The sequence below is a fragment of the Mesoplodon densirostris genome, chromosome 12 (assembly GCF_025265405.1).
Source record: "Mesoplodon densirostris isolate mMesDen1 chromosome 12, mMesDen1 primary haplotype, whole genome shotgun sequence".
Lineage (NCBI taxonomy): Eukaryota > Metazoa > Chordata > Mammalia > Artiodactyla > Ziphiidae > Mesoplodon > Mesoplodon densirostris.
In genome coordinates this window covers 59,292,188-59,315,848 of record NC_082672.1, presented here as the reverse complement: position 1 = coordinate 59,315,848, position 23,661 = coordinate 59,292,188, and the positions used below count along the sequence as shown (strand labels likewise).

Sequence of the window (23,661 nt, the reverse complement as noted above, 5' to 3'; positions counted from 1 at the left end):
GGCTGCGTGTAATGTGTGTGTGTGTGTGTGTGTGTGTGTGTGAGAGAGAGAGAGAGAGATGCCCGTGTTAACATAAGTGCCTATACTGAAGATGTAAACTTTGTGAAATAATTTTTTTAAAACTGCAGGGTTTTTTTCAAAGTGTACTCAACCATCAGATAATGTCACCTATCAGACTGGTAAAAAAAAGTCTAATACCATCCAGTGTGGAGGGTCAGGCATTATACTACATGGCTAGTGGAAGTATAAATTGCTATAAGCTTTTTAGGAAAGTAATCTGATGTTATCTATTGAAATTTTAAATTCAGTTATCTGTTGGCTCAGGACTCCACTTTTAGTACTCTATTCTACTAAAATAAAATCATCAGTATGTAAAGATAGATGAGCATGGATGTTGAATGCAGTATTATGTCAATAAAAAAAAAGAGAAAGAAAAGAAAGATGGAAACACCTGAATGTCCATCAGTAGGGATTGATTGAATAAATTCTGGTATATCAATTCTATAGAATATTGGGAAACTGTTAAAAAGACATAATATTTTATTAAGTGAAAAAAACAAGTTATAAAGTAATGTGTATAATGCAATTCCACTGTTTAGTTTTAAAACAATAAAAACAAACAAACCAAAACAGCTATATACATGTATGTAAATTTGTATATGAAAAAAAAAAGGCACAGAAGGGTTCACTCCAAATCCTTAGTATTAGTTTTCTATGGGAGTGACACTGGACATGGGTGAGGGGAAGGTAATAAATCTTTTAAAATATACCTGTTTAATTCAACTTATTGTGACAATACGTATTACCTTTTTAATTTAAAAATCCAATAAAATAAATTAGTAAAATGACTAATGAGTGATTACTGATATTCTCAGACAACTTGAGAGGATATTTATCAGAAAGTCAAATGGCCCTCTACCCCAAGGACACTCCCAGACAGAATAAAGAGCTTTTCTCTTGGAGTTTCTCAAATGGAAACATTCCCCCCGGCTCTTTGGAAAAAGTGACTCCTTTTATTTTCCTATATTTCTCCAATGCCTCCCAGCACCACTGCCAGCCCCAGGTTCTTAACCAGCCAATATCCAGAAAACCTAGGGCTGGCGCTCACACACATTCTTTTGGTTTCCAGGTATTTACTCAGCACCTCCTGGCTCCATGCCTGTGGTAGGTGCTGGCTGTGTCCTTGGTTGCTCCCTATAACACTGTGTCACACAGGCAGCAAGGGTGCTGAACATTTCCTCTTCAGAAAAGTTCTCACCAGGGCTTCCCTGGTGGCACAGCGGTTAAGAATCCGCCTGCCGGGCCTCCCTGGTGGCGCAAGTGGTTGAGAGTCCGCCTGCCGATGCAGGGGATACGGGTTCGTGCCCCGGTCTGGGAGGATCCCATATGCCGCGGAGCGGCTGGGCCCGTGAGCCATGGCCGCTGAGCCTGCGCGTCCGGAGCCTGCGCGTCCGGAGCCTGTGCTCCGCAACGGGGGAGGCCGCAACAGTGAGAGGCCCGCATACCGCAAAAAAAAAAAAAAAAAAAAAGAATCCGCCTGCCAATTCAGGGGACGCAGGTTTGAGCCCTGGTCCGGGAAGATCCCACATGCCGCGGAGCAACTAAGCCTGTGCGCCACAAATACTGAGCCTGCGCTCTAGAGCCCATGAGCCACAACTACTGAGCCTGCGTGCCACAACTACTGAAGCCCACCAACCTAGCACCCGTGCTCCGCAATGAAAAGCAGCCCCCACTTGCCACAACTAGAGAAAGCCAACACGCAGCAATGAAGACCCAACGCAGCCAAAAATAAATAAGTAAATAAAAATTTTTTTAAAAGTTCTTAGCAAACTTGAATGCAGTAATGAGGACACCCCCCTCTTCCTCAGTCTCACTGAAGCTAATTCACAGATCTCAGGATACAAAGACCAGCAAAGATCATTTGAGCCAGCCCTTCCCTGAGACCCAAATTCCCCCACAACCTCTTCCTAAACACTTTGAATGGAGAACAGTAAGAGTATGGGGTGGGCATATACATGTATGTTTTTCAAAGATATCCAGCATTTTTTCCACCTTTTAATCAATCAAATAATAAGCCAAAAAAAATAATCCACGTATAATAAATAACTGATGGTAAAAGAGTTGCTGAACAGTGTTTGTTTTTCTTAAAACACAGAAGGTTGTGTTCCTTACAAATTCAGAAAAGCAGTGTTAGGTTCTCTGGGTTTGGTACGGCTCTCCAGGGCAAGCAGCTGTGCGACAGAACCCGTTCCCTTTTGTGCTTTACTTTCACTTTTCTAGGCTCTCCAACTCTCCACGTCTATTTTAAAGAGTGCCAAATCCACATGCAATTCTCTAATAAGAATACTCTGATCAAAATATCAAATGTGACTCCACATTAAGAGGGTTGCTAAAAAAGACAAGAAATAACAAGTGTTGGTGAGGATGTGGAGAAAAGGGAACCCTCGTGCACTGCTGGTGGGACTATAAATTGGTGCAGCCACTATGGAAAACAGTATGGAGGTTACTCAAAAAACTAAAAATAAAATTACTGTATGGTCCAGCAATTCCACTCCTGAGTATTTACTAAAGAAGACAATAACACTAATTCAAAAAGACACATGCATCCCTATGTTCACTGCAGCATAATAGCCAGGATATGGAAGCAACCAAAGTGTCCACTGATAGATGAATGGATAAAGAACACACACACACACACACACACATACATACATAGTATGGAATATTACGCAGCCATAAAAAATGAAACCTTGCCATTTGTGACAACATGGATGTAACTTGAGGGTATTATGCTAGGTGAAATAAGTCAGACAGAGAAAGACAAATATCATAAGATTTCACTTATATGTGGAATCTAAAAAACAAACAAGCAGTGTATGTGTAACTGACTCACTTTGCTGTACAGCAGAAACTAACACAGCATTGTAAATCAACTATAATTTAAAAAACTATAATAAAAAAACTATAAAAACAGCATTGTATATCAACTATAATTAAAAAATTAATTAAAAAAATAAAGTATCCTTGCTACTAAAATGAAAATTTTTAATTAAAAACAAACAAAAAAATCAAAACAAAACCAGACTCACAGATACAGAGAACAGACTGGTGGTTGTCAGAGGAGAGGGGAGGTCGGGGGGTGGGGACATGAATGGGGGCGGTTGAGAGGTACAAACTTGCAGTTATAAAGAGAATAGATCATGGGGATCTAATGTACACCATGGGGAAATATAATCAATAATATTGTATTAACTTTGTATGGTGACAGTAACTAGACCTATTGTGGTGATCATTTCAAAATGGACATAGACATTGAATGTAGTACACCTGAAATTAATATAATACTGTAGGTCAATTATACTTTAATAAAAAAAACTTGCTGATAATAAAACTGAGATTCGGGACTTCCCTGGTGGCACAGTGGTTAATATAGAATGTTAGTAAAAATTATCTGAAACAACCCACAAGTCCAGAAAAAGATTAATCACATAAATTACAATGTAGCCATGGGATAGGATATAATGCAACTACTAAATATACTGTTTTGAAGAATATTTAATGACAAGGGAAATGGCCATAATACATAGTTAATTAAAAACTGCAGGTTACGGACTTCCCTGGTGGCACAGTGGTTAAGAATCTGCCTGCCAATGCAGGGGACATGGGTTCGAGCCCTAGTCTGGGAGGATCCCACCTGCCGCGAAACAACTAAGGCTGTGCACCACAACTACTGAGCCTGTGCTCTAGAGCCCGTGAGCCACAACTACTGAAGCCCGCACACCTAGAGCCCGTGCTCCGCAACAAGATAAGCCTCCGCAGTGAGAAGCCCACACACTGCAACGAAGAGCAGCCCCTGCTCGCCACATCTAGAGAAAGCCCGCGTGCAACAATGAAGACCCAATGCAGCCAAATATAAATAAATTAATTTTTTTAAAAAACTGCAGGTTATAACTATATCAATATAATGATCCCAATTTTTAAACATACATATATACATGTACTTGATAAAAGATAGGGAAACATACCACAATATTAACAGAAATTCTCTGCGGGTTAATGGGGTCACAAGTTAATTTTTTTTTAACTTTTCTATCTTTTCTAAATTTTCTCTAGTAAGGAAATGACATTTCACATCATACACAAACATATTATGTATATTTTTAGAATTGCTGAATATTCAAAGTCTGTCCTCCTACTCACCCAAATTAAGGAAAAGTTCTCATGATTCTGGATGTTTCCCGGAGTAGCCTGTGTGGCTAGATTATTTTAAATATCTAGGACCAAAAAGCTAATATTGATACACACACACTCACACAGATGGCAAGGACAATAGTGGCTTGGCTGTTCCAAAGCTAAGGCAGAAAACTGCCAGATCCAAGCCACTTCCACTCCTGGTTGTGAGCCAGTTCTAAATTATCCAGACTCTTGGTTGTTTGTTTCTACTTCTCCTTTGAAGGTCTCCACCACAAAAAGAGCAAAGGCAGAGAAAGAAGTTGAGATCAAATTAGTAGTTTGCCTGCATTAGCAGCTCCGATCAAAAGGTTAGAAAGGGGCATCGAATAATGACTGAAATGAGCTTTAGAGGCTCGCTGTGGACTTGAATGATTTGTTCCCCGCCAGTCCCCATGGAGAGCTGGAAGCTACCGGCTTATTTTAAGAATCTGCATCTACGTGCCAAAGTGCCCTGCAGGTGACAGCATCAGATTCCCCCAAATGTGTGCGTCTCCGCATGGGACTCAAAATCAATTCTCCAAAAACACTGATCATTTCTTTAAAAAGAACACTGAACGCCTCAAGTCCCTCCAGGAAGTAGTAGAGGAAAGGGCCAAGTCATAAATAACTTCACAAAAGGTGCTTCATTTCTTCGAGAAGGGATTCTGTACAATCTGAGATTGCTACTGATACTGGATACCTAAATCTTTCTGACTAAATAACAGAAGACCTCAATACACTTGACCCTTAAACAACATGGGGGTTAATTCGCAAAGAACTTATAGTCTGTCCCCTGTATCCAAGGTTCCTCCACATTCGTGGATCCAACCAACATGGGCTGTGTGGTGCAGTATTCATTACTACTGAAAAATAACCACGTATAAGTGACTCATGAAGTACAAACCTGTGTTGTTTGAGTGTCAACTGTAGTGTGTGTGTGTGCACACATAGGGTGTGTGTGTGAGTGTGTATGCATAGGGTGTGTGTGTGTGTGTATGTGCTTGGGTAGAAGTGTAAATGTATGTGTACAAGTGAGTGTGTACAGGGCATGTGGGTATAGAAGCATATGAGTAGATGTGAGTGTGTGTGTACTCATAGGTGTGTAAAGGCGGTGTGGTAGGGAAGGAGGGAGTACGAAGAAACAGGAAACAAGAGTAAATACAAAACACACCCCTAGATGAACGAAAAGAAATCACTATCTTTTAGACCACCATGAAAATCTGATTAAAATAAAGGGAAACTACTTTAAGTGCTACAAACATCACCAATATGATAACATATTCAATTTAGATAACTTCCAACACATCACAAGACAAGGAACACCTCCATTCTGATCACGTAGGAAATTAAATATAAGTCCATACTATCCCTGTCCCCACCTAGCTTTTGTTCTAAAAGACCTTCAGTCAATGCCTGATCCATTCCAACCAAGTCTGGAGCCCCATCCCCACCAATCTGGAGAGTTACTCCTGCTGCCTTTAGCCTGTTCTGAATCTCTGGGCATGCACATGAGTACACACACACACACACACACACACACACAGCTATAGACTTCAACAACCTCCCCACCCACCCACCCACGACTACCACACATGACTGCTCACCTGCCTCAGTTTCTTGTATGATTCTGTCTTGCTTGGTTCCATCCATCCATCCATCCATCCATCCATCCATCCATCCATCCAACATTAATTAAGAGTACTCTATATGTTATTCACTGGTGATCTCATGTACACCTCCAGTCTCTCAGCTGGGGTATAAAAAGCCTGATTAACTCTTGTCAATCCCCTTCCCCAAATCGAAATATGGAAGCTTGATGCCCACATTCCCAGGCCCCGGGCACTTGCTTAGGTACTGTTTAAAACCAGAGATGACTCAAAATGGTTCCCATTCATCAAGGCAGAGGAAGCCTCTCCCAGAGGCCCCAGCTGCCATGTATATCCCACCACCCCACTCCAATGCGCACGCAGGCACACACACATACATACACACATGAAGATCTGGTCCCTTGACATCAACCCAGGTTGAGCTGACTTTCCCTGCCCCACTGCCAATTTTACTCCTGGCAACCACCCCCATCCCTACCTCACACATATGTGCATCCTCTAGCTCTGGTCCCACTCATCCCACTTCGACCCCTCCAGTTTAGAATTGTAATTCTCATGGGCCTTACATCAAGATCACACAATAAAGATACCATTTCTTTGGTCAAAATGCATGTATAATAATATCCATAATAACACCTCACATAGCACTAGACTTACAAAGCATTTGTTGACACTTTCCCCATTTTCCCACTATCTTGAACTTTCCAGCTCTACTACTCTCAGCGTATGATCTACAGACACCCCGCTGGAATAGGAGAAGAGAGTGCTTTGAACTCAAATGACGCAGAATCATATGTACCTATACGCACGTGTGAAATATCTGAGACCACTTCAGACTCAAAAGGAGCATGTGAGATGGGCAGTGAGCTCACCAGCCCCACCCGACCACGGCTGCCACAGTGCTGGATAAACCAGAAACTGATGAGCCACCGCAGTCCAAAGGAAAGTAAGGGAGACCCACAAAACAAGGGCACTAGGGGGAATGCAAGCCCTGTTTCAGCGACAAGTATTAAGTCCACTACGTAAGGAGCTGGAAGAAAAGCCCTGGTGTAGAACACAGCAGGATTTGTGTCCGCTTTGCTAAGAACATGGTCTGAGCAAGATGGCAGGTGAGAAGCCTCTACATGTCCTGAGCACAGGAAACCCAGACACCAAGGCCTGGCGCCTCCATAAAGCACAGCCAAGCTCAGGGGCATTGGCCTAGAATTCTCCATCGTGCTGCTCCCACCCTCCGCCCCCCGGCAACTCCCCAAACCTGAAGAGCTTCGTAGGGCTTGCCTTTTATCAGCCGCTCAGGTCTCGTCCCGGGTAAGGTCCACATTGCCTGTGCCAAGTGTCCAAAGACGGTGGCGTCTAGAGTGGAAAGCTTGGGCCCCATGATGTACTTCTTGTCACCTGCAGCAGAGAGAGCAGAGAGAGGTCACTGGGCCAGCCCTCACCATCCACTACGTCACAACAGCATTCAGCATGCACCCATTATATGCCCGTTTAAGTGTGCATCCAAAGCTTTGCAAAACCAGGGCTTCCCTGGTGGCGCAGTGGTTGGGAGTCCGCCTGCCGATGCGGGGGGCACGGGTTCGTGCCCCGGTCCGGGAAGCTCCCACATGCCGCGGAGCGGCTGGGCCCGTGAGCCGTGGCCGCTGAGCCTGCACATCCAGAGCCTGTGCTCCACAACGGGAGAGGCCACAACAGTGAGAGGCCCGTGTACCGCAAAAAAAAAAAAAAAAAAAAAGCTTTGCAAAACCAAATGCATGTACCCCCTTTGACTTATAACTAGAAACAAAAGAAAAGCAAATTAAACAATTCTTTGATATATCAACCCATACAACAGTAAAGCAGGGAAGTAACTGGAAACATATCAAGATATGTGGATGAGAGAAGGGGTTCATGGAAAAAAGGAAGAATTGATCACCCCCAGACCTCCAGAGGCACCTCCTTGTCTCCAACTCTAGCCATTAAAGTTTGAGGTGCTTGAGAACACCTGGAAGTTTGCTTAAACCATCTCTAGTAACCCCAGCCAAGCACACCCAGCCTCAGCACTTACTTTATTTTTTTTTTTACAATTGCCCCAGGTTGTCTCCAGGCCACTGTGTTGCAGGATAAAGAGGCAGCCCAGGTGGAAACGGATCCATCCTACTTCCCATCCTGCCACCACTGTGATTCCCTACGGAAAGCCTGGTCATTAACTAACCTCGCAAAGCTTCAGTTTTCCCATCTGGAAAATGCGGATGATATTAAGGGTATTTCTTAGGGCTACTGTGAGGAGTAAATGACATAACACATGTAAAGCACTGAGTGCCATATCTGGTTAACTCATCAGACACCAGCACTCATGAGGAGAGACCCTCTGTTCCTCCGGTCCATTCCATATCCCACCCATACTTAAATCTCTAAGACACTCTTTTCACTGTGGCACTCCCTTTCACAAAGACCTTCAATGGTTTATGAAACGGGCTATGAAATACAGTCCAAACTCAACCTGGAATCCAAGGCTCATCGCATTCTGTTCCCACCCATGTTCCAGCTTTATCCCTCATCCTCCTTGACCCTAGCAGACCCAGAACAGCTCCACTCCCCAGCACGCTTCATGCTTCCCACTGCCACGCCTCTGCTCATGCTGTGCCCACCCCTTTCCCTTCCCCCCAAAGCCCATATGTGCCCCCACTTCTCTCCATCTGGTAGGTTCTATCCATCTTTCCACCAGAAGCCTCCTTTCAAGGCCGTCTCGGGGCAATAGAAGCTTTCAGTTCAGACAGCCCTGTTTCAAATCTCACTTTTACACATATGACCCAGTGTCAGAGAGGAGAAAACAAGTGAAAGGAGAGCTACACTGGCTTCCTGGCCCCCCAAATGTTGATTTCCTTCAATGGCTAAAAGAAAAGAGTCTAAGGGAAATGCCAGAGTAAATGGTGAATTCTGTTGTAGACTCCAAAGACTTTGGGGGCAAGAGGAAAAAACGTACATGAGTTTATAAAAACTTGGGAAATCTAAAAATAGAGCACTTAAGACCTTGATAAAAGGGAAAAAATACTAAATATAATCATCTGGATCCATACAACAACTAACGCATATAGTGTTCAGCCCAAATTTGCCATTTGGCTCAGAATGTTAAAACTGGAAGGATACTGAGTTAATAACAGAACCAGACTAAAAATGCTGGCACCCGGGCCTCCTGACGCCCAGCCTGATGCTCTCTGCTCTGTACAATATGCCGTGAGGAGAATCACCTCAGAGATAAAGACCCTCCATGGAACAGCAAGAGGGTTGAGCTGTGAACGTTTACAAAAGGATGCTTAAGTCAGGAGGGAACACAGAATACAGAAGGAAAAAAAGAACAAAAGTCTAAGGGTTTTTAAAGGAACTTGCCAAAAAAAAAAAAAAAAGGATAGAATTTAGCCTTCATGGTAGATACACAATTATATGTATATATACACACAAGACAGTTATAAATTTAAAGAATATAAAAATACCCTCTGGGGCTTCCCTGGGGGCGCAGTGGTTGAGAGTCCACCTGCCAAGGCAGGGGACACGGGTTCGTGCCCTGGTCCAGGAAGATCCCACATGCCGCGGAGTGGCTGGGCCCGTGAGCCATGGCCACTGAGCCTGCGCGTCTGGAGCCTATGCTCCACAACAGGAGAGGCCACAACGGTGAGAGGCCCGCGTATCACAAAAAAAAAAAAAAAAAAAAAAAAAAAAATACCCTCCTGTTACTAAGAAATCCTCCGGTCTTTCTGTATACCCTTCAACCAGCTTCTGCTAAGATTAACATCATAGGTAACCACAGTACGTTTACCAAAACTAAAAAATTAACATCAATATAATACAATTAACTGCACTATAAGCTTCATTCAAATTTTATTAGTTTTTCAACTAGTATCCTTTTCTGTTCCAGGATCCCAGCTAGGATCCCACACTGCGTTTAGTTATCAGGTTGCCTTAGTCTCCTCCAATCTCCTCAGGCCTGCCTTGTCTTTCATAGCCTTGACACTTTTATTAAAGAACACTGGTCAGTTATTTTGTAAAATTTTCATCAACTTGGGTTTGTCTAAGGTGGTTAATAATTAGAGTTGTCATGCATTTTTATGAACCCTTCTGTGATGGTTATTTTATGTCAACCTGACTGGTCTACGGGTGCGAAGTTCTGTGGTCAAACATTATTCTGGGTGTTTCTATGAGGGTGTTTTGCATGAGATTAACATTTAAGTGGTAGAGTGGGTAAAGCAGAATGCTCTCCCTGATGTGGGTGGGCCTCCTCCAATCAGATGAAGGCCTTATTGGACAATAGGGCTGACTCTCCCTGGAGTAAGAGAGAATTCCTCCTGCCTGACTGCCTCTGCACTGGGACATGGGCTTTTTCTTGCCTTCAGTCTTAAATGGAAACATTGGCTCTTCCTTGGTCTTGAGCCAGTTCATAAGGGAACTACACCATCAGCCCTCCCAGGTCTCCACCCTGCCAACCCACCCTGCAGATCTTGGGACTTGTCAGCCTCCATAGTTGTATGAGTCAATATAACTTTATTATAGAAGAGAAATAGACATGGATAGATCTAGATATCTATATCTAGATCTCCTATTGGCTTGTTTCTCTGGAGAACCCTAATACCCCTTCTCAGGGCATCATATCAGGGGGTCCACAATGTCCATATGTCCATATCACTGGGGATGTTAACCCTGACCATGCGGTGAAGGTGGTGTCTATAAGGTTTCTTCACTGTAATGTTACTGTTTTTCCTTTTGCAATTAATAGCCTTGGGAGAGAAACTTTGAGACTGTATAAATATCCTGTTTCTCCTCAAACTTTGGCCCACTAATTTTAGCATCCATCAGTAGATATCATCTGAAACAATTATTACTGTGGTGTTTGCCTAATCAGGATTTTCTGTTTCCCTCAATCCTTCTACATGTATTGATCCAAATACTACTATTCCCTTCATCCCCCATTTACTGACGTATTCCATTATTTATTTAAGTGTGTACTTGTCGGTATTTATTTTATTCTATGGACTATAATCCAGTACTCTCATTATTCTTTTTGCTGTTCAAATTGTTCCAGATTTGGCCTTTTGAGCTTGGCAGGAAGTATTTTTAAGGGGGAGACTGAATTTAGATTAGACTCTGCTTAGAGATGAAGAGGACAAGCCAAAGTCTCAAGTCTGCAGCACGCCCAGGCTTCACCAAGTGAGCCCAAATTATGTCCTTAGACATACTTTGAATAGTGCTGTTCCAGATGATTCTTATGCATGTTAAAGTTTGAGAAGCACTGGTCTAGACTAGAGTAGATCAGTGGTCTTAAACTCGAGCATGCATCATCATCACCTAGAGGGCTTTTTAAAAATACTGATTCGGGGCTTCCCTGGTGGCGCAGTGGTTGAGAATCTGCCTGCCAATGCAGGGAACACGGGTTCGAGCCCTGGTCTGGGAGGATCCCACATGCCGTGGAGCAACTAGGCCCATGAGCCACAACTACTGAGCCTGCGCGTCTGGAGCTTGTGCTCCGCAACAAGAGAGGCCGCGACAGTGAGAGGCCCGTGCACCATGATGAAGAGTGGCCCCCACTTGCCACAACTAGAGAAAGCCCTCGCACAGAAACGAAGACCCAACACAGCAAAAATAAATTAATTAATTAATAAAAAAAGAAAGCTGTTCTATGTAGAACACTTTAAAAAAATAAAATAAAATAAAAAATAAAAATAAAAATACTGATTCATCCCCCAGGCATCCCCAAGCCAGGAGTTTCTGATTCAGTAGGTATGGAGTGGCACCCAAGAATCTGCCTTTCTAACAAGATCTCAGGTAATGCTGATGCTGCTGATGGACGGACGACACTTTAAGAACCACTGGTCTAGATCACTCATTAGGTAATTCACACGTCATCTCACAGTCTTATTTATGTGTGTGTCCTATCTCCTCAAGTAGTTTTTAATCTCCTTGAGGGCAGGTAACCCTCTGCCTTACTTTTCTGTCCATTTGGTACCTATCACAGTAGAAATCATCAATCAAGGTGTTGATAGCCTTAAGTATGTTTGATCTATCTCTTCTTAGATTAGAGAACTATTATAAGGATTGAAAAATGTAGGGCTTCCCTGGTGGCGCAGTGGTTGAGAGTCCGCCTGCCGATGCAGGGGACACGGGTTCGTGCCCCGATCCCGGAAGATCCCACATGCCGCGGAGCGGCTGGGCCCGCGAGCCATGGCCGCGGAGCCTGAGTGTCCGGAGCCTGTGCTCCGCAACGGGAGAGGCCACAGCAGTGAGAGGCCCGCGTACAGCAAAAAAAAAAAAGAAGAAAAGAAAAATGTAATAATGTGAAAGCATTTTGCAAACTAGAAGGTGCTACTCTAACGTAAGGAATTATTTTACACTCATCGACAATAATAGAACAAGTACTACAGCTGTGGGCGGAACAGTCTAACCTCCCACACGGTGTAGAAATCCCTTCTCCCATTTCCCTACCAGATAGTCCCCAACTGCAGCCCCTCTAGGGACTTCTCCCTCATTTCCTGGGCAAGGCAGGCAATTCTCTGGTTAGATAGTTCCTTACACTGAGACAAAATATGTCCCCTTGGTACATCTACCATTGATCCCAGTTCTTTCCTCTGGAATCACACAAAGAATTTACGACCATATTTATTTTGCACAACACCCTAGGAAAGTAAGCCTCCACTAACATACTTCTAAGTAAAAACCGATGACCTGTGTTCACATATATCACTATGGGACAGTGGGCAGAATGTTTGTTTCAGAGCACTGGAAGTAGCTATAGAAATGAACCTCTGAATTATATCCACTTATTCCCTTACTAATTCTGCTCCCAGCTTTTACTGGCCACTACCAGCTCCATTCCTGCCATTTAGCTAAATTTCCAAATGCTATAAGTGGCAGAAGAGAAAAGACTGGCTGTGGGGAGAATATCGTTCTAGAGAGAAATTAAAGATTAATAGTCAAAAGACTTTCAAGCACTCATTTTTCTATTAATCTAAGAATTAAGAGTAATTACGTGTTTCACCTACTTAGTGTTCCCTATACTTGAGCACTGATGGGATTTATAAGCAGATAATTCCAGTGAAGTCAATGTTGATATCATTCCTATTTCTAATTGTCCCTCTCTCAACCTTTAATTAACTGGGACTTTAAGAACAACTGAGAGACAAAGACTTTGAGTGCTTTCCCCAAGGAGCAGAGGTCACAGTAATCTTACCAGCCAACCTTCAAAGAACACATCCTTGAAGCTCTTTTTCCTGCATGTGACTCTCCCAGAGGGCAAAGCTGAAGGAAATCTATGTTCTAGTCTCTCTTACACTCCTGGTCAGACCTCTCTTTGTCAGAAATCATATGACAGGCCACTTCCCTTAAACAGCTCTTGTTCATATTCCCAGCATACTCTAAAATCACTGGATATGTGATTCTTTCAACTATGAGGGGGGTGGTGCTATCTTATACATGAGGTTATTAATGGTCCTTATGAGTAAATATCAGAATTAAAACCATTAACTTTGACAACTTTCTGACATTTACTAGTTGCACCAACTGGCTCACACTCTGGGAAAAAATAAAGGTGGGTGGGGGGATACCAGAAGAAGCCCCTAAATTTAATCCCTCCTCAGATTTCATTCTGGAAGCCAACTAGATACTCCTCCAATCTTCTACAAAATTCTCTAGAAGAACATACAAGAAAATTTTTTCCAGAGAGTATGAACTATCTTGACCCCTTCCCCAATGACCACCAATACCAATCATCTCGCCTCTTCTTCCCAATCTTCTCTTTGTTGATGTCCCAGCTCTTAAAATTCCCTATGGATGAGACAAGGATGAACATACACTCCCCACTATAAGGATGGGATTGCACTTGCTCTTCTGTACCTCAGTCCTCCTATTAATGTTTCTGAGCACCTTCTGAACTCCACGCACTCAAAGCATTCATGCACATATACTGTAATTTTAGGAAATCTGGATAAAGGATTTGTACCAGTTGTGGAAAAATTTCACACACAGGAAATCCAGTTTAGGAAGATATTTCTCAGGAGGAGGCAAATGCCTGCTCAGACTCACTTATTATTATAACTTAATGACTTTCAACAGCAGCTTCTGGAAGTCTTCAAGAACCATAGCTAACGTCTCTAACGATGACGCAGCGTTACTGACTCACTGATGATCGGCCTTCTTATTTATCTCTCTTCTTGAAGTTGCTGAAATATTGCTGCTTTTGAGTCTGACTAGACATTCAACTGAAACAGTGAGATTTGAGGGGTATAAAAGTTCTATGGGTCTCCCCTGTTTCACTTTCCCAAGTACACCTTCTGAGGGTAAAGAATATAAAGCACCCTACTCAAACTACATCCCAAGAGAGGCTTTCCCCTTAATTTCATTTCTGTCCTGGCTATTCTGTATTTGGGTAATCAGAGGAACCAGCTGTTCTGTCTCTTTATTCAATAAAGACTATCTGGTAGCCCCCAAATACGGTTTAATTAATGAAACAACACATCAGACTGAATTCAATGTCATGCTGAAATTTAAATTCAAATCCTTTTATAAGGAACTTATCCTTCTTTTAAAAAAGTTGAATAGTAGCAGATTCTAATGGCAGGTTTTATGTCTGGCCATCAGGGCCCTGCAAGCAGACTCCACATTTCTGGAGGATCTGTCATCATTTTATGGACCCCAGGTTTCACCTTAGCTGGAATCCAGGATCTTCAACCATTTTCAAACATCTGAGCAATCACCAAAAACTGGTGCAAACTTTAACCACCAGAACTGTTTAGCACCTGCCCAGAGTGATGGACCTTACTCAGATTCACACAAAAGGCATAGATCCCTTTGGATGGAATCAAACTGTTATTGACCTCATCTTTAAAAATGGGAATCTAGGGAATTCCCTGGTGGTCCAGTGGTTAGGACTCAGGGCTTTCACTGACGGGCCCTGGGTTCGATCCTTGGTCTGAGAATGGCCAAAAAAAAAAAAAAAATTGGGAATCTGATACCTTCTCAAATGATATGTGCATGAGTATGCTGGATATCATATAGAATTCTGTGTGATGCTTCTTTCCAAGTGTAGGACTGAGTCTTTAGCTCCTACTCTGTGGGAGGCCTTATTACTACCCTACTGAACATTCTGGTCCATGTATCCTGACCATTAGATGGTTAAGAATGTCCCACATAACTCTCTCCCCATTGCACACTACTTTCTCAAAGATGATTGAATCCAGAGACAGAAACCTCCTGTGTGCCAAGCTCTACAATCTTGGAATGGATCCAGGTTTCTTCACAGCCAAGAAAAGAACACTGCTAAAATCAGAATGGGTAGTAATAATAGTCTCCTGAGAGACTAAAAGATAAGACTCTACTTCTAAAAGATGTAAAACCTTTTATCTATGTAACTGGAGGCAACTGAAATTCGATGCCTGCCGCCCATCATAGCAGGATAAGCACTCTTCCCTCTTGACAACATGGATGAACCCTTCACAGCTCAGCAGCTGCTCAAAGAGGCTCCTACTAGGATTAATGGGATTGGAGCTATGTAGGTGTGTTTGTTATTGATAGCTGCATAATAAATTTCCTCAAAAATTTAGCAGCTTAAAAGGCCAAATATTTATTACCTCACAGTTTCTGTGCGTCAAGAATCCAGGCAGCAGGGCTTCCCTGGTGGCGCAGTGGTTGAGAGTCCGCCTGCCGATGCAGGGGACACGGGTTCGTGCCCCTATCCCGGAAGATCCCACATGCCGCGGAGCGGCTGGGCCCGCGAGCCATGGCCGCGGAGCCTGTGTGTCCGGAGCCTGTGCTCCGCAACGGGAGAGGCCACAGCAGTGAGAGGCCCGCGTACAGCAAAAAAAAAAAAAAAAAAAAAAAAAAAAAAAAAAAAAAAAAAAGAATCCAGGCAGCTTTAGCTGGGTGCCTCTGGCTCAGGGTCTCTCACAGGCTGCAATTAAGATGTCAGCCAGGGATGCAACTAGAGATTATCATACTAAGTGAAGTAAGTGAGAAAGAGAAGGACAACTACCATATGATATCACTTATATGTGGAATCTAAAATATGGCACAAATGAACTCATCTATGAAACAGAAACAGACTCACACACATAGAGAACAGACTTGTGGTTGCCAAGGGGGAGAGGGGAGGCAGAGGGATACACTGGGAGTTGGGGGTTGGTAGATGCAAACTATTACATATAGAATGGATAAACAACAAGGTCCTACTATAGAGTACAGGGAATTATATTTAATATCCTGGGATAGATTATAATGGAAAAGAATATAAAAAAGAATTTGTATATGTGTATAACTGAGCCACTTTGCTGTACAGCAGAAATTAACACAACATTGTAAATAAACTATACTTCAATTTTTTTTTTTTTTTTTTGGCGGCACACAGGCCTTTCACTGCTGTGGCCTCTCCCGTTGCGGAGCACAGGCTCCAGACACACAGGCTCAGCGGCCATGGCTCACGGGCCCAGCTGCTCCGCGGCATGTGGGATCTTCCCAGACCGGGGCACGAACCCGCGTCCCCTGCATAGGCAGGCGGATTCTCAACCACTAAGCCACCAGGGAAGCCCACTTCAATTTTTTTTAATTAAAAAAAATAAAATAAAATCCCAAATATTAAAAAAAAAAAAAAAAAAGATGTCAGTCAGGTTGCAGTTATCTCAAGCCTTGACTAGGGGAGGATGTTTCCAAACTCATTCACATGGTTAACAGGCCTCAGGTCCTTGCTGGCTCCTGGCCAGAGATAAGTTCCTTGCCATGTGGACCTCTCCATAGAGCAGCTCACAACCGTGCTGGCTTGCATCAGAGCAAGTGAAAGATCAAGAACAGGAGAGAGAGGATGCGCAAGACAGAAGCTACAATCTTTCTATAACCTAATCTTGGAAGGGACATCCCATTGCTTCTGCCATATTCTATTTCTTAGAAGCAAATCAATAAGTCCAGCCTACACTCAATGGGAGGGGATTACCCAAGAGGATGAATCCCTGAAGGCAGGGATCACTGGGGGCCACCTTGGAGGCTGCTGACCACATGAGGAAAATATCAGCGCTACCTTCAAAAGTGTTTGGAGGTTAAATGTCATGATATCTGTAACTAATTTTAAAATACATCCACATCAAGAAAAAAAATAGCTGAGGCAAATATGACAAAATGTTAACAACTATTGAATAGAGGTGATGGTTATAAAGCTGTTCACTGGGCTACTATTCTACTTTTCTGTGTGTTTGAAAATTTTCATAATGAAAAAACAAACAAAAAAAATACCTGATCTTGTTCACTGACAAGGGGCCAAGGGAAGAGACTGTATCGACTATGCTAAATCTCAAATGGTAACATTTGGCAGACACCCCCCCCCAATGTTTAAATGGACAATCCTAAATCATCCTCATCTGACAGGTGAACCAACTCAGCTACCTAGGAGTTTATTTGGTACATGGTTGCCCTGACAGTCTCATCAGAATGGTTCTTTTATGATTCCGTCTAGATTTTAAAATCAGTGAAGACAGAAATCATACTAGATGGTGAGCTCTACCTGGGCACTAAGACTGTATCCCCCAGTACCCACCAGTGCCCGGCGCCCAACAAGTGCTCAGTAAATATAGCTTTCAGTGAATGCAGACTATTTTATAATACTTTGTCCTTAAATCTTTTAGACCAAAATTATCCCTCCCCACACTTGATGGCACAGAACTCTAGGATGTACAACTCTGAGGCTCAGCCAGGGCTTATATAGGTGCTTGAGCTAACAGTTTGTGAAGAACTACAGTGGCCCTGCCCCACACTGCTGGAGCTCACTGTTTCATGAAGGCAAGATGGTCTTCGAACCAGGCAGCACAAGTCAGGCTCTTAAGTTTTTTTTTTTTTTTTTTTTTTCCTTTTTTAATTAATTAATTTTTTTCCTTTTTTTTTTTTTTTTTTTTTTTTGGCTGTGTTGGGTCTTCGTTGCTGCATGCAGGCTTTCTCTAGTTGCGGCGAGCAGGTGCTACTCTTCATTGTGGTGCGTGGGCTTCTCACTGCGGTGGCTTCGCTTGTTGCGGAGCACGGGCTCTAGGCACGCGGGCTTCAGTAGTTGTGGCATGCAGTAGTTGTGCAGGCCCTTAAGTTCTGATGAGAGATCCTCCAAAGGTGGACCGACCACCTGGTGTCTAATGCAAGAAATCTCTTCAACGAACAACATGGAAAAGCTAAACCCCTGGTAGTCACCAAAGACCCAAATGTAAAATAGCTGATTCAGGACTTGCCAAAGCTTGCCCTAAACCCACACACTTCCCCTCCCAAAAGATAACTTACATTGGAAAGTGGATCTATTGATAAGAGGTGCCTGGGCTATGGTTGTTGGGTAAGTTATCAAAATCTCTAGGCTCTCTAAGCTCCACCCCTATAATAAATATATCCAAATAAAAAATACAGGCACTGTATTAAAGTAGGACCCCAAACAAATGCCTTTGGAGCTGCAATTCAACATTAAACCTTGAGCTTTTAATGAGAAAATTTTTTTACAAATGTTTACATTCAAAAACACTGTCCTTAAGGAAATCCAATCTCCTTTCCATGGAAGAATCTCTCCCTAGAATTCAGGACCACGAAAAAACTTGTCTCAATTGAAGAACCTTTTCCTTTTCCTAGAAAATAAAGATGAAACTGCCCCCACACATCTCCCTTTTTATCTTGGTAGCCAAAAAACTCAAAGTTAAATTGTGCCCAATTCCAGGAATAAACTCATTCCAAGACCATAACTTTTTTCTAGTTGGTTTCTGAAATGTTTGTATTAATGTTGAATATATTATAATGCTCTGTCTTATATAGGATTGCCTCAAATTCCTTTTGGAAGTTAGTATTCATTCAGCAAATAGTTACTGAGTGCCTAATATTTACCAGGCGTTCTCTTAGGTACCAGGATTGGAGGGAAGCCAGTCAAAATGATAACGTCCACAGGAAAGGCTGAGGGAAGGCTGGAGGTTGGTGGGTAGGGGAGCATAGCAGGAGCCCAGAAGAGTACAGTATAGTACTTCCATGATCCAACTGTGCACAAAGTGAAACAGGAGAGAAGAGAACACCCAATGTAGGCAGCCCCATGGGGTTGGAGGAGGTTAGGGAGAACACTAAGGAAGTTTCTAAGTAGTCGAAACAAGCTTTGAGAATCTGTTAAATTAAGCAAGGCAAGGGAAACAGCCTCGGTTTTGCATGAGGCTGCAAAACAGCACAGTGTGTTCAGGGACCCAAGGGTAATTTGGTGCTTTAGGAATAAAGGTGCACATGGGGAAGAAGTAGGAAATGTGGGCAGAGATGTGAAGAGAATTTAGCTTATGAAGAACAGGAGTTTGGATTTTAGTCTAAGAGAACTGGGAGCCTAACAGTTCGGATTGACCACGCTAGTAGAAATCAAAAGCAGACCTGGAGGTTGGGACATCAGCTAAGAATCTGTGGCAAAATCCAGGCAACAGACATTGGGTGCTCCCCCTATGGCTGTGGGGCAGAAAGGAGCTAAGAGGTTAAGGTGTCCAGTGAGCTCCCAGTGAGCTTACTGAGCATCTGGCTCTACAGCCCGACTCCTGGGTCCAAGCCTGACCCCACCACGTCTCAGCCACGTGATCCTGTGAAGGTAGTTAACCACTATGTACCGCAGTTTCCTCATTTACAAACCAGGCATAATAATACTAATGACAATCATAATCCTAATAAGCTGTTACTAATACTGCCTCATTTAATTCTCACCAAACCATATGAGAATAGGTATTGTTATTATATTACCATGAGGATATACATACACACACACATATATATATGTACATATGATATATATTGTATATAGTAGGTATTTTATAGTACATAGTATACATATATCATATGTATAATATATGTATTTTATTGCATGTTATATAATTAATATATAATATACACTATGTATATTATTATGAAAGCACATATTACCACATGAGGGTATTATATATTGTACTACTATCTGCCTAAGCACACTGGAAATGCCCCACAAATGTCAGCTCTTATCAATATTATTTTGACTATATGCAAGACACAGCTCTGGGTGCTGGGATCCTGGGACTAACAGAAGAGACAAGGTCACTGCTCTCATGGAGTTTACATCCCATGGAGAGATGATAAACAAATCCATCAATAAATAAGAAAGCATCAGCCAGTGATAAGTGCAATGCAGAGAATTAAAGTAAGGTGATGTGATAGAGGGTGACTGACAGCTATGTTAGACTGGGTGGCCAGGGAAGGCCTCTCTGTGGAGCTGATATTTACCCAGAGACATGAATGTTGAGAAGGATCTACCAATGCACAGATCTGGAGACCGGGAATTCCAGGCAAGGGAAACAGCTAGGACAAGTGCCCCAGGGTCAGGATAAGCTTGGTGTGTTTGTGAAGCGGAGAGAAGACAAGGATGGCTGGCACAGAGTGGGCAAGGGGTGAGGGTTAAGAAATGAGATTGGAAAGAAGGCAGGGCCCAGGCAGTCTAGGGCTTTGAAAGCCAGGTGGAAGGCAACAGAGAAGGAGCAATCTAGAATGACTTTTGGCACCCAACTTGAATAACTGAATGGAGGATGGTGCCATTCACAGAGAGAGGCCACAGGAGGGGATGCTGGTTTGGTGGGAGGGTGAGGGGTTCTGTTTGGGAATGTGCTGAATCTCACATGGTTGTGGGAAGTCTAAGTGAAGATACAGAAAACAGCTGGATTCAGGAGATGAATAGAGGGTGGGGGGCTTGGCTTCTGAGACCAATCAACATTTAAGGAACCTAAAAAGGAGAGCAGGGAAAAAGGGTCAGAAGAGCCAATGAGTAAGACAAAGGCTAAAAAGTGTTCGGCAATGATTTCTGGCTTCTCCTAGACTACTTCAGTTCAAATCCATGATAGCTAGGTGTTCCCAGACAAGTTACCTCTTTGAGCCTAAATTTCCCCACGGACAGGATCACTGTGAGTAGTAAATGACTTAATACATGAAAAGTATGTGCCTGCATGTGTTAGAAGGTCACACCCCCCCCACACACACACCCCACCCACCACCCCCCCGACACACACACACCCGCCAGCCAACAATCGGGCGACACCTGAAACAGCAGGAGACTAATGCCTCCTCGTCTCATGCCTGGAAATCTGTAGAGTTGAAATGGAGGATGAAGCCTCCGGGGGAGGAGGAAGCCTGAATCCTCTGTGCTTCAACACACCCAAGAAATGTCATTTCCATCAGCCTTACAGCAAGGAAGAGACTCCTCAAAGCCTCTCCTTCAGGTAAAAGTTCCCTACTTCTAAAAATCCAAAATTACAAACTAAAATAAAGAAAAGGTTCTCTTTCTCTGCTGCCACCAAGCTGGCGGGTGTTTTCCAGTTTCGGCTCCACCTGTAACCCACAGCCATGGCTGAGGAAGGCATTGCTTTGCTGCTGGAAGGTGTAACGGACGTTAACGATACTTTACAGGAGGTACCGAAGACCACCCTCATCCACCGATGGCCTCGCACGTGGAATTCGGGAAGCTGCCAAAGCCTTAGACCAGCGCCGAGCCCATCGTTGTGTGCTCGCATCCATCTCTGTGTGATGAGCCTGTGTGGGTCAAGCTGGTGGAGGCTGTTTGTGCTGAAGACCAAATCAACCTAATTCAAGTTGATGACAACAAGAAACTAGGGGAATGAGGGGGCCTCTGTAAAACTGACAAGAAAGGGAAGCTCGGTAAAGTGGTTGCTGCAGTTGCGTGGTGGCCAAGGACTAAGGCAAAGAGTCTCAGTCAGGCCAAAGATGTCACTGAGGACTCCTTCAAATGCAAGAAATGAACAAATAGGGCTTCCCTGGTGGCGCAGTGGTTGAGAGTCTGCCTGCCGATGCAGGGGACATGGGTTCGTGCCCCGGTCCGGGAAGATCCCACATGCCGCGGAGCGGCTGGGCCCGTGAGCCATGGCCGCTAAGCCTGCGCGTCTGGAGCCTGTGCTCCGCAACGGGAGAGGCCACAGCGGTGAGAGGCCGCGTACCGCAAAAAAAAAAAAAAAAAAGAAAAAAAAGAAATGGCCAGTGCAAGAGGGACACTCTGACCCTCCTCTCTGTCTCCCTGAAAACAGGAAATCAATCTCCCATGTGGAAGGTGCACTCCCTGACTCTGGAAGTAGAAGGAGACCCTTACCACCCAGAGACAGGGAATTCGGGGCTGAGAAGCCTGTATAAACAAACCTCGTTACGTCTTTAATTGACTACCCCAAGCCCAAACCCTGTTTAGATTCTTCACTAATTGAGCACCCAAAACCCAAGTTTCTTTGTCTGTCAATTCCTCCCATATTGTTTCTTTGTCTAAAAAATATAAAAGCTCCCTTCCTTGGCCACTTCTTAGGTACCATTTCTATGAGACCTGCATGTTCGCAAATGAAAATTTGTTTTTCTCCTGTTAATGTGTCTTGTGTGCTAGTCCAGCCACAAGAACTAGAGAGGAGTGGAAAGGGAAAGTTCCCCAATCCCACGACACAAATGGGGAGGGTTTCCATATCTGGCGACCCAGGAAAAGCACTGAGCCTTCTCATTCTGTGCTCATCCCTAACACGTACATACCTACATAAGATTTAAGAATCTATTGTCTACATGGCACTATCTTGTGAATCGTCTTCCTCTTTTTTTGCTTTTATTTTAATCATTCAGGAATTGGAACCCTGAAAATTTAAACACAAAGTCACTTTGCTCAGGGAAGAAACAGCTAGAACACCCCCAGGACAAAGCAAAAACCAGACTGCTTCTGTCAGAATTACATCAACCAATTTGTGTTGCTAAATAAGCCACAAAGATTTCCAAGAACTCAGCACTGATTACCATTTCATTTTAATCTGGATAATCAACAGATTTTTACCAACTGAGATCGCAGCAACGAACCTGGAAAAGAAATGAGCCACAACTTCCTCGTCCCCGTAACCATACAAACACTTTATTTATTTTTGGCTGAACCGCAGGGCATGTGGGATCTTAGCTCCCAGACCAGGGATGGAACCCGTGCCCCCTGCAATGGAAGCGCGGAGCCATAACTACTGGACCACCAGGGAAGTCCTGCAAACACTTTAGGATGAGCAGGGCTTGGCCCCCCCAATCCCTGGGTCTTTAAGATGGCCAGGCCCCCAGGCCTCCATTGCTCCCTCTTTCTGGAAGTCTGGAATGGATGCGATGCCTGAAGAGAAGAGGTGCTGCCCTCTGAGCATCTGATCTAATGGTCCTCTCCATTAGCAACTGCAAGCAATTTAGAGTTATTGAGTAATATGTAAGGATCTTTCAGAGTAGATCAGTTCACTTCAGTTAGTATCGGATTCCGATATGAAGTTGTAAAAAGCTTAAGCACTCACGGGGACCCAATCAATACAGGTAAAAATAGAATTTATGGTTTCCAGGTCAAATTATTACTATTCTTGCAGGTGATTTTAACAAACCACCAATGCAAATATACAGAAGTTGTCCTGCAGCAAAAGAAACGCGTTGTCATTAGCTGCACAGCCCGAGACCGGTTCCCTCGTCTCTCTGACCCTCGTTTGGCTTTCCCTTCTGTGAAATAACTGTCTCTCAGGGGTGCTGTTAAGACTACAACACCTTCAGGATGCTGTTAAAAACAGTGTCTAAGATTTATCCACACACACACAAAACCCCTGCAGTCTGCGTAATAGGTTGGTGACACGGAAAGAAGGAAGGACTGGGCTAAGAGCCATGAAGACAGACCCACGCAGGGTCACCCTAACCAAGACAGTCCCCTCATGTGGCCCCTTCCATGGCTCTTTACCCACCTGTCCTCCTTCCAGCACCCACACCAGCCCTTCTGTCTGCCCTATAGTAAATGACAAACATATTTTATATGTTTTATAACTTGGAAAACTGTCTCTGCTCTTCTTTCTAG

At 43.6% G+C, this 23,661-nt stretch overlaps 1 protein-coding gene and 1 pseudogene across 3 annotated transcripts in view; one reads left to right on the top strand and one right to left on the bottom strand.

Annotated features, from left to right (window-relative positions):
• FAXC (failed axon connections homolog, metaxin like GST domain containing) overlaps window positions 1–23,661 on the bottom strand; it is a 71,076-nt gene that overhangs the window by 3,690 nt on the left and 43,725 nt on the right. For all 3 annotated transcript variants that reach the window (XM_060115141.1, XM_060115140.1, XM_060115139.1), the window contains one exon: window positions 7,098–7,214. In XM_060115141.1, the coding sequence (XP_059971124.1) occupies window positions 7,098–7,214 (117 nt within the window). The remainder of the gene's footprint in view (window positions 1–7,097; window positions 7,215–23,661) is intronic.
• On the top strand, window positions 21,168–21,580 carry LOC132500271 (small ribosomal subunit protein eS12-like; annotated as a pseudogene).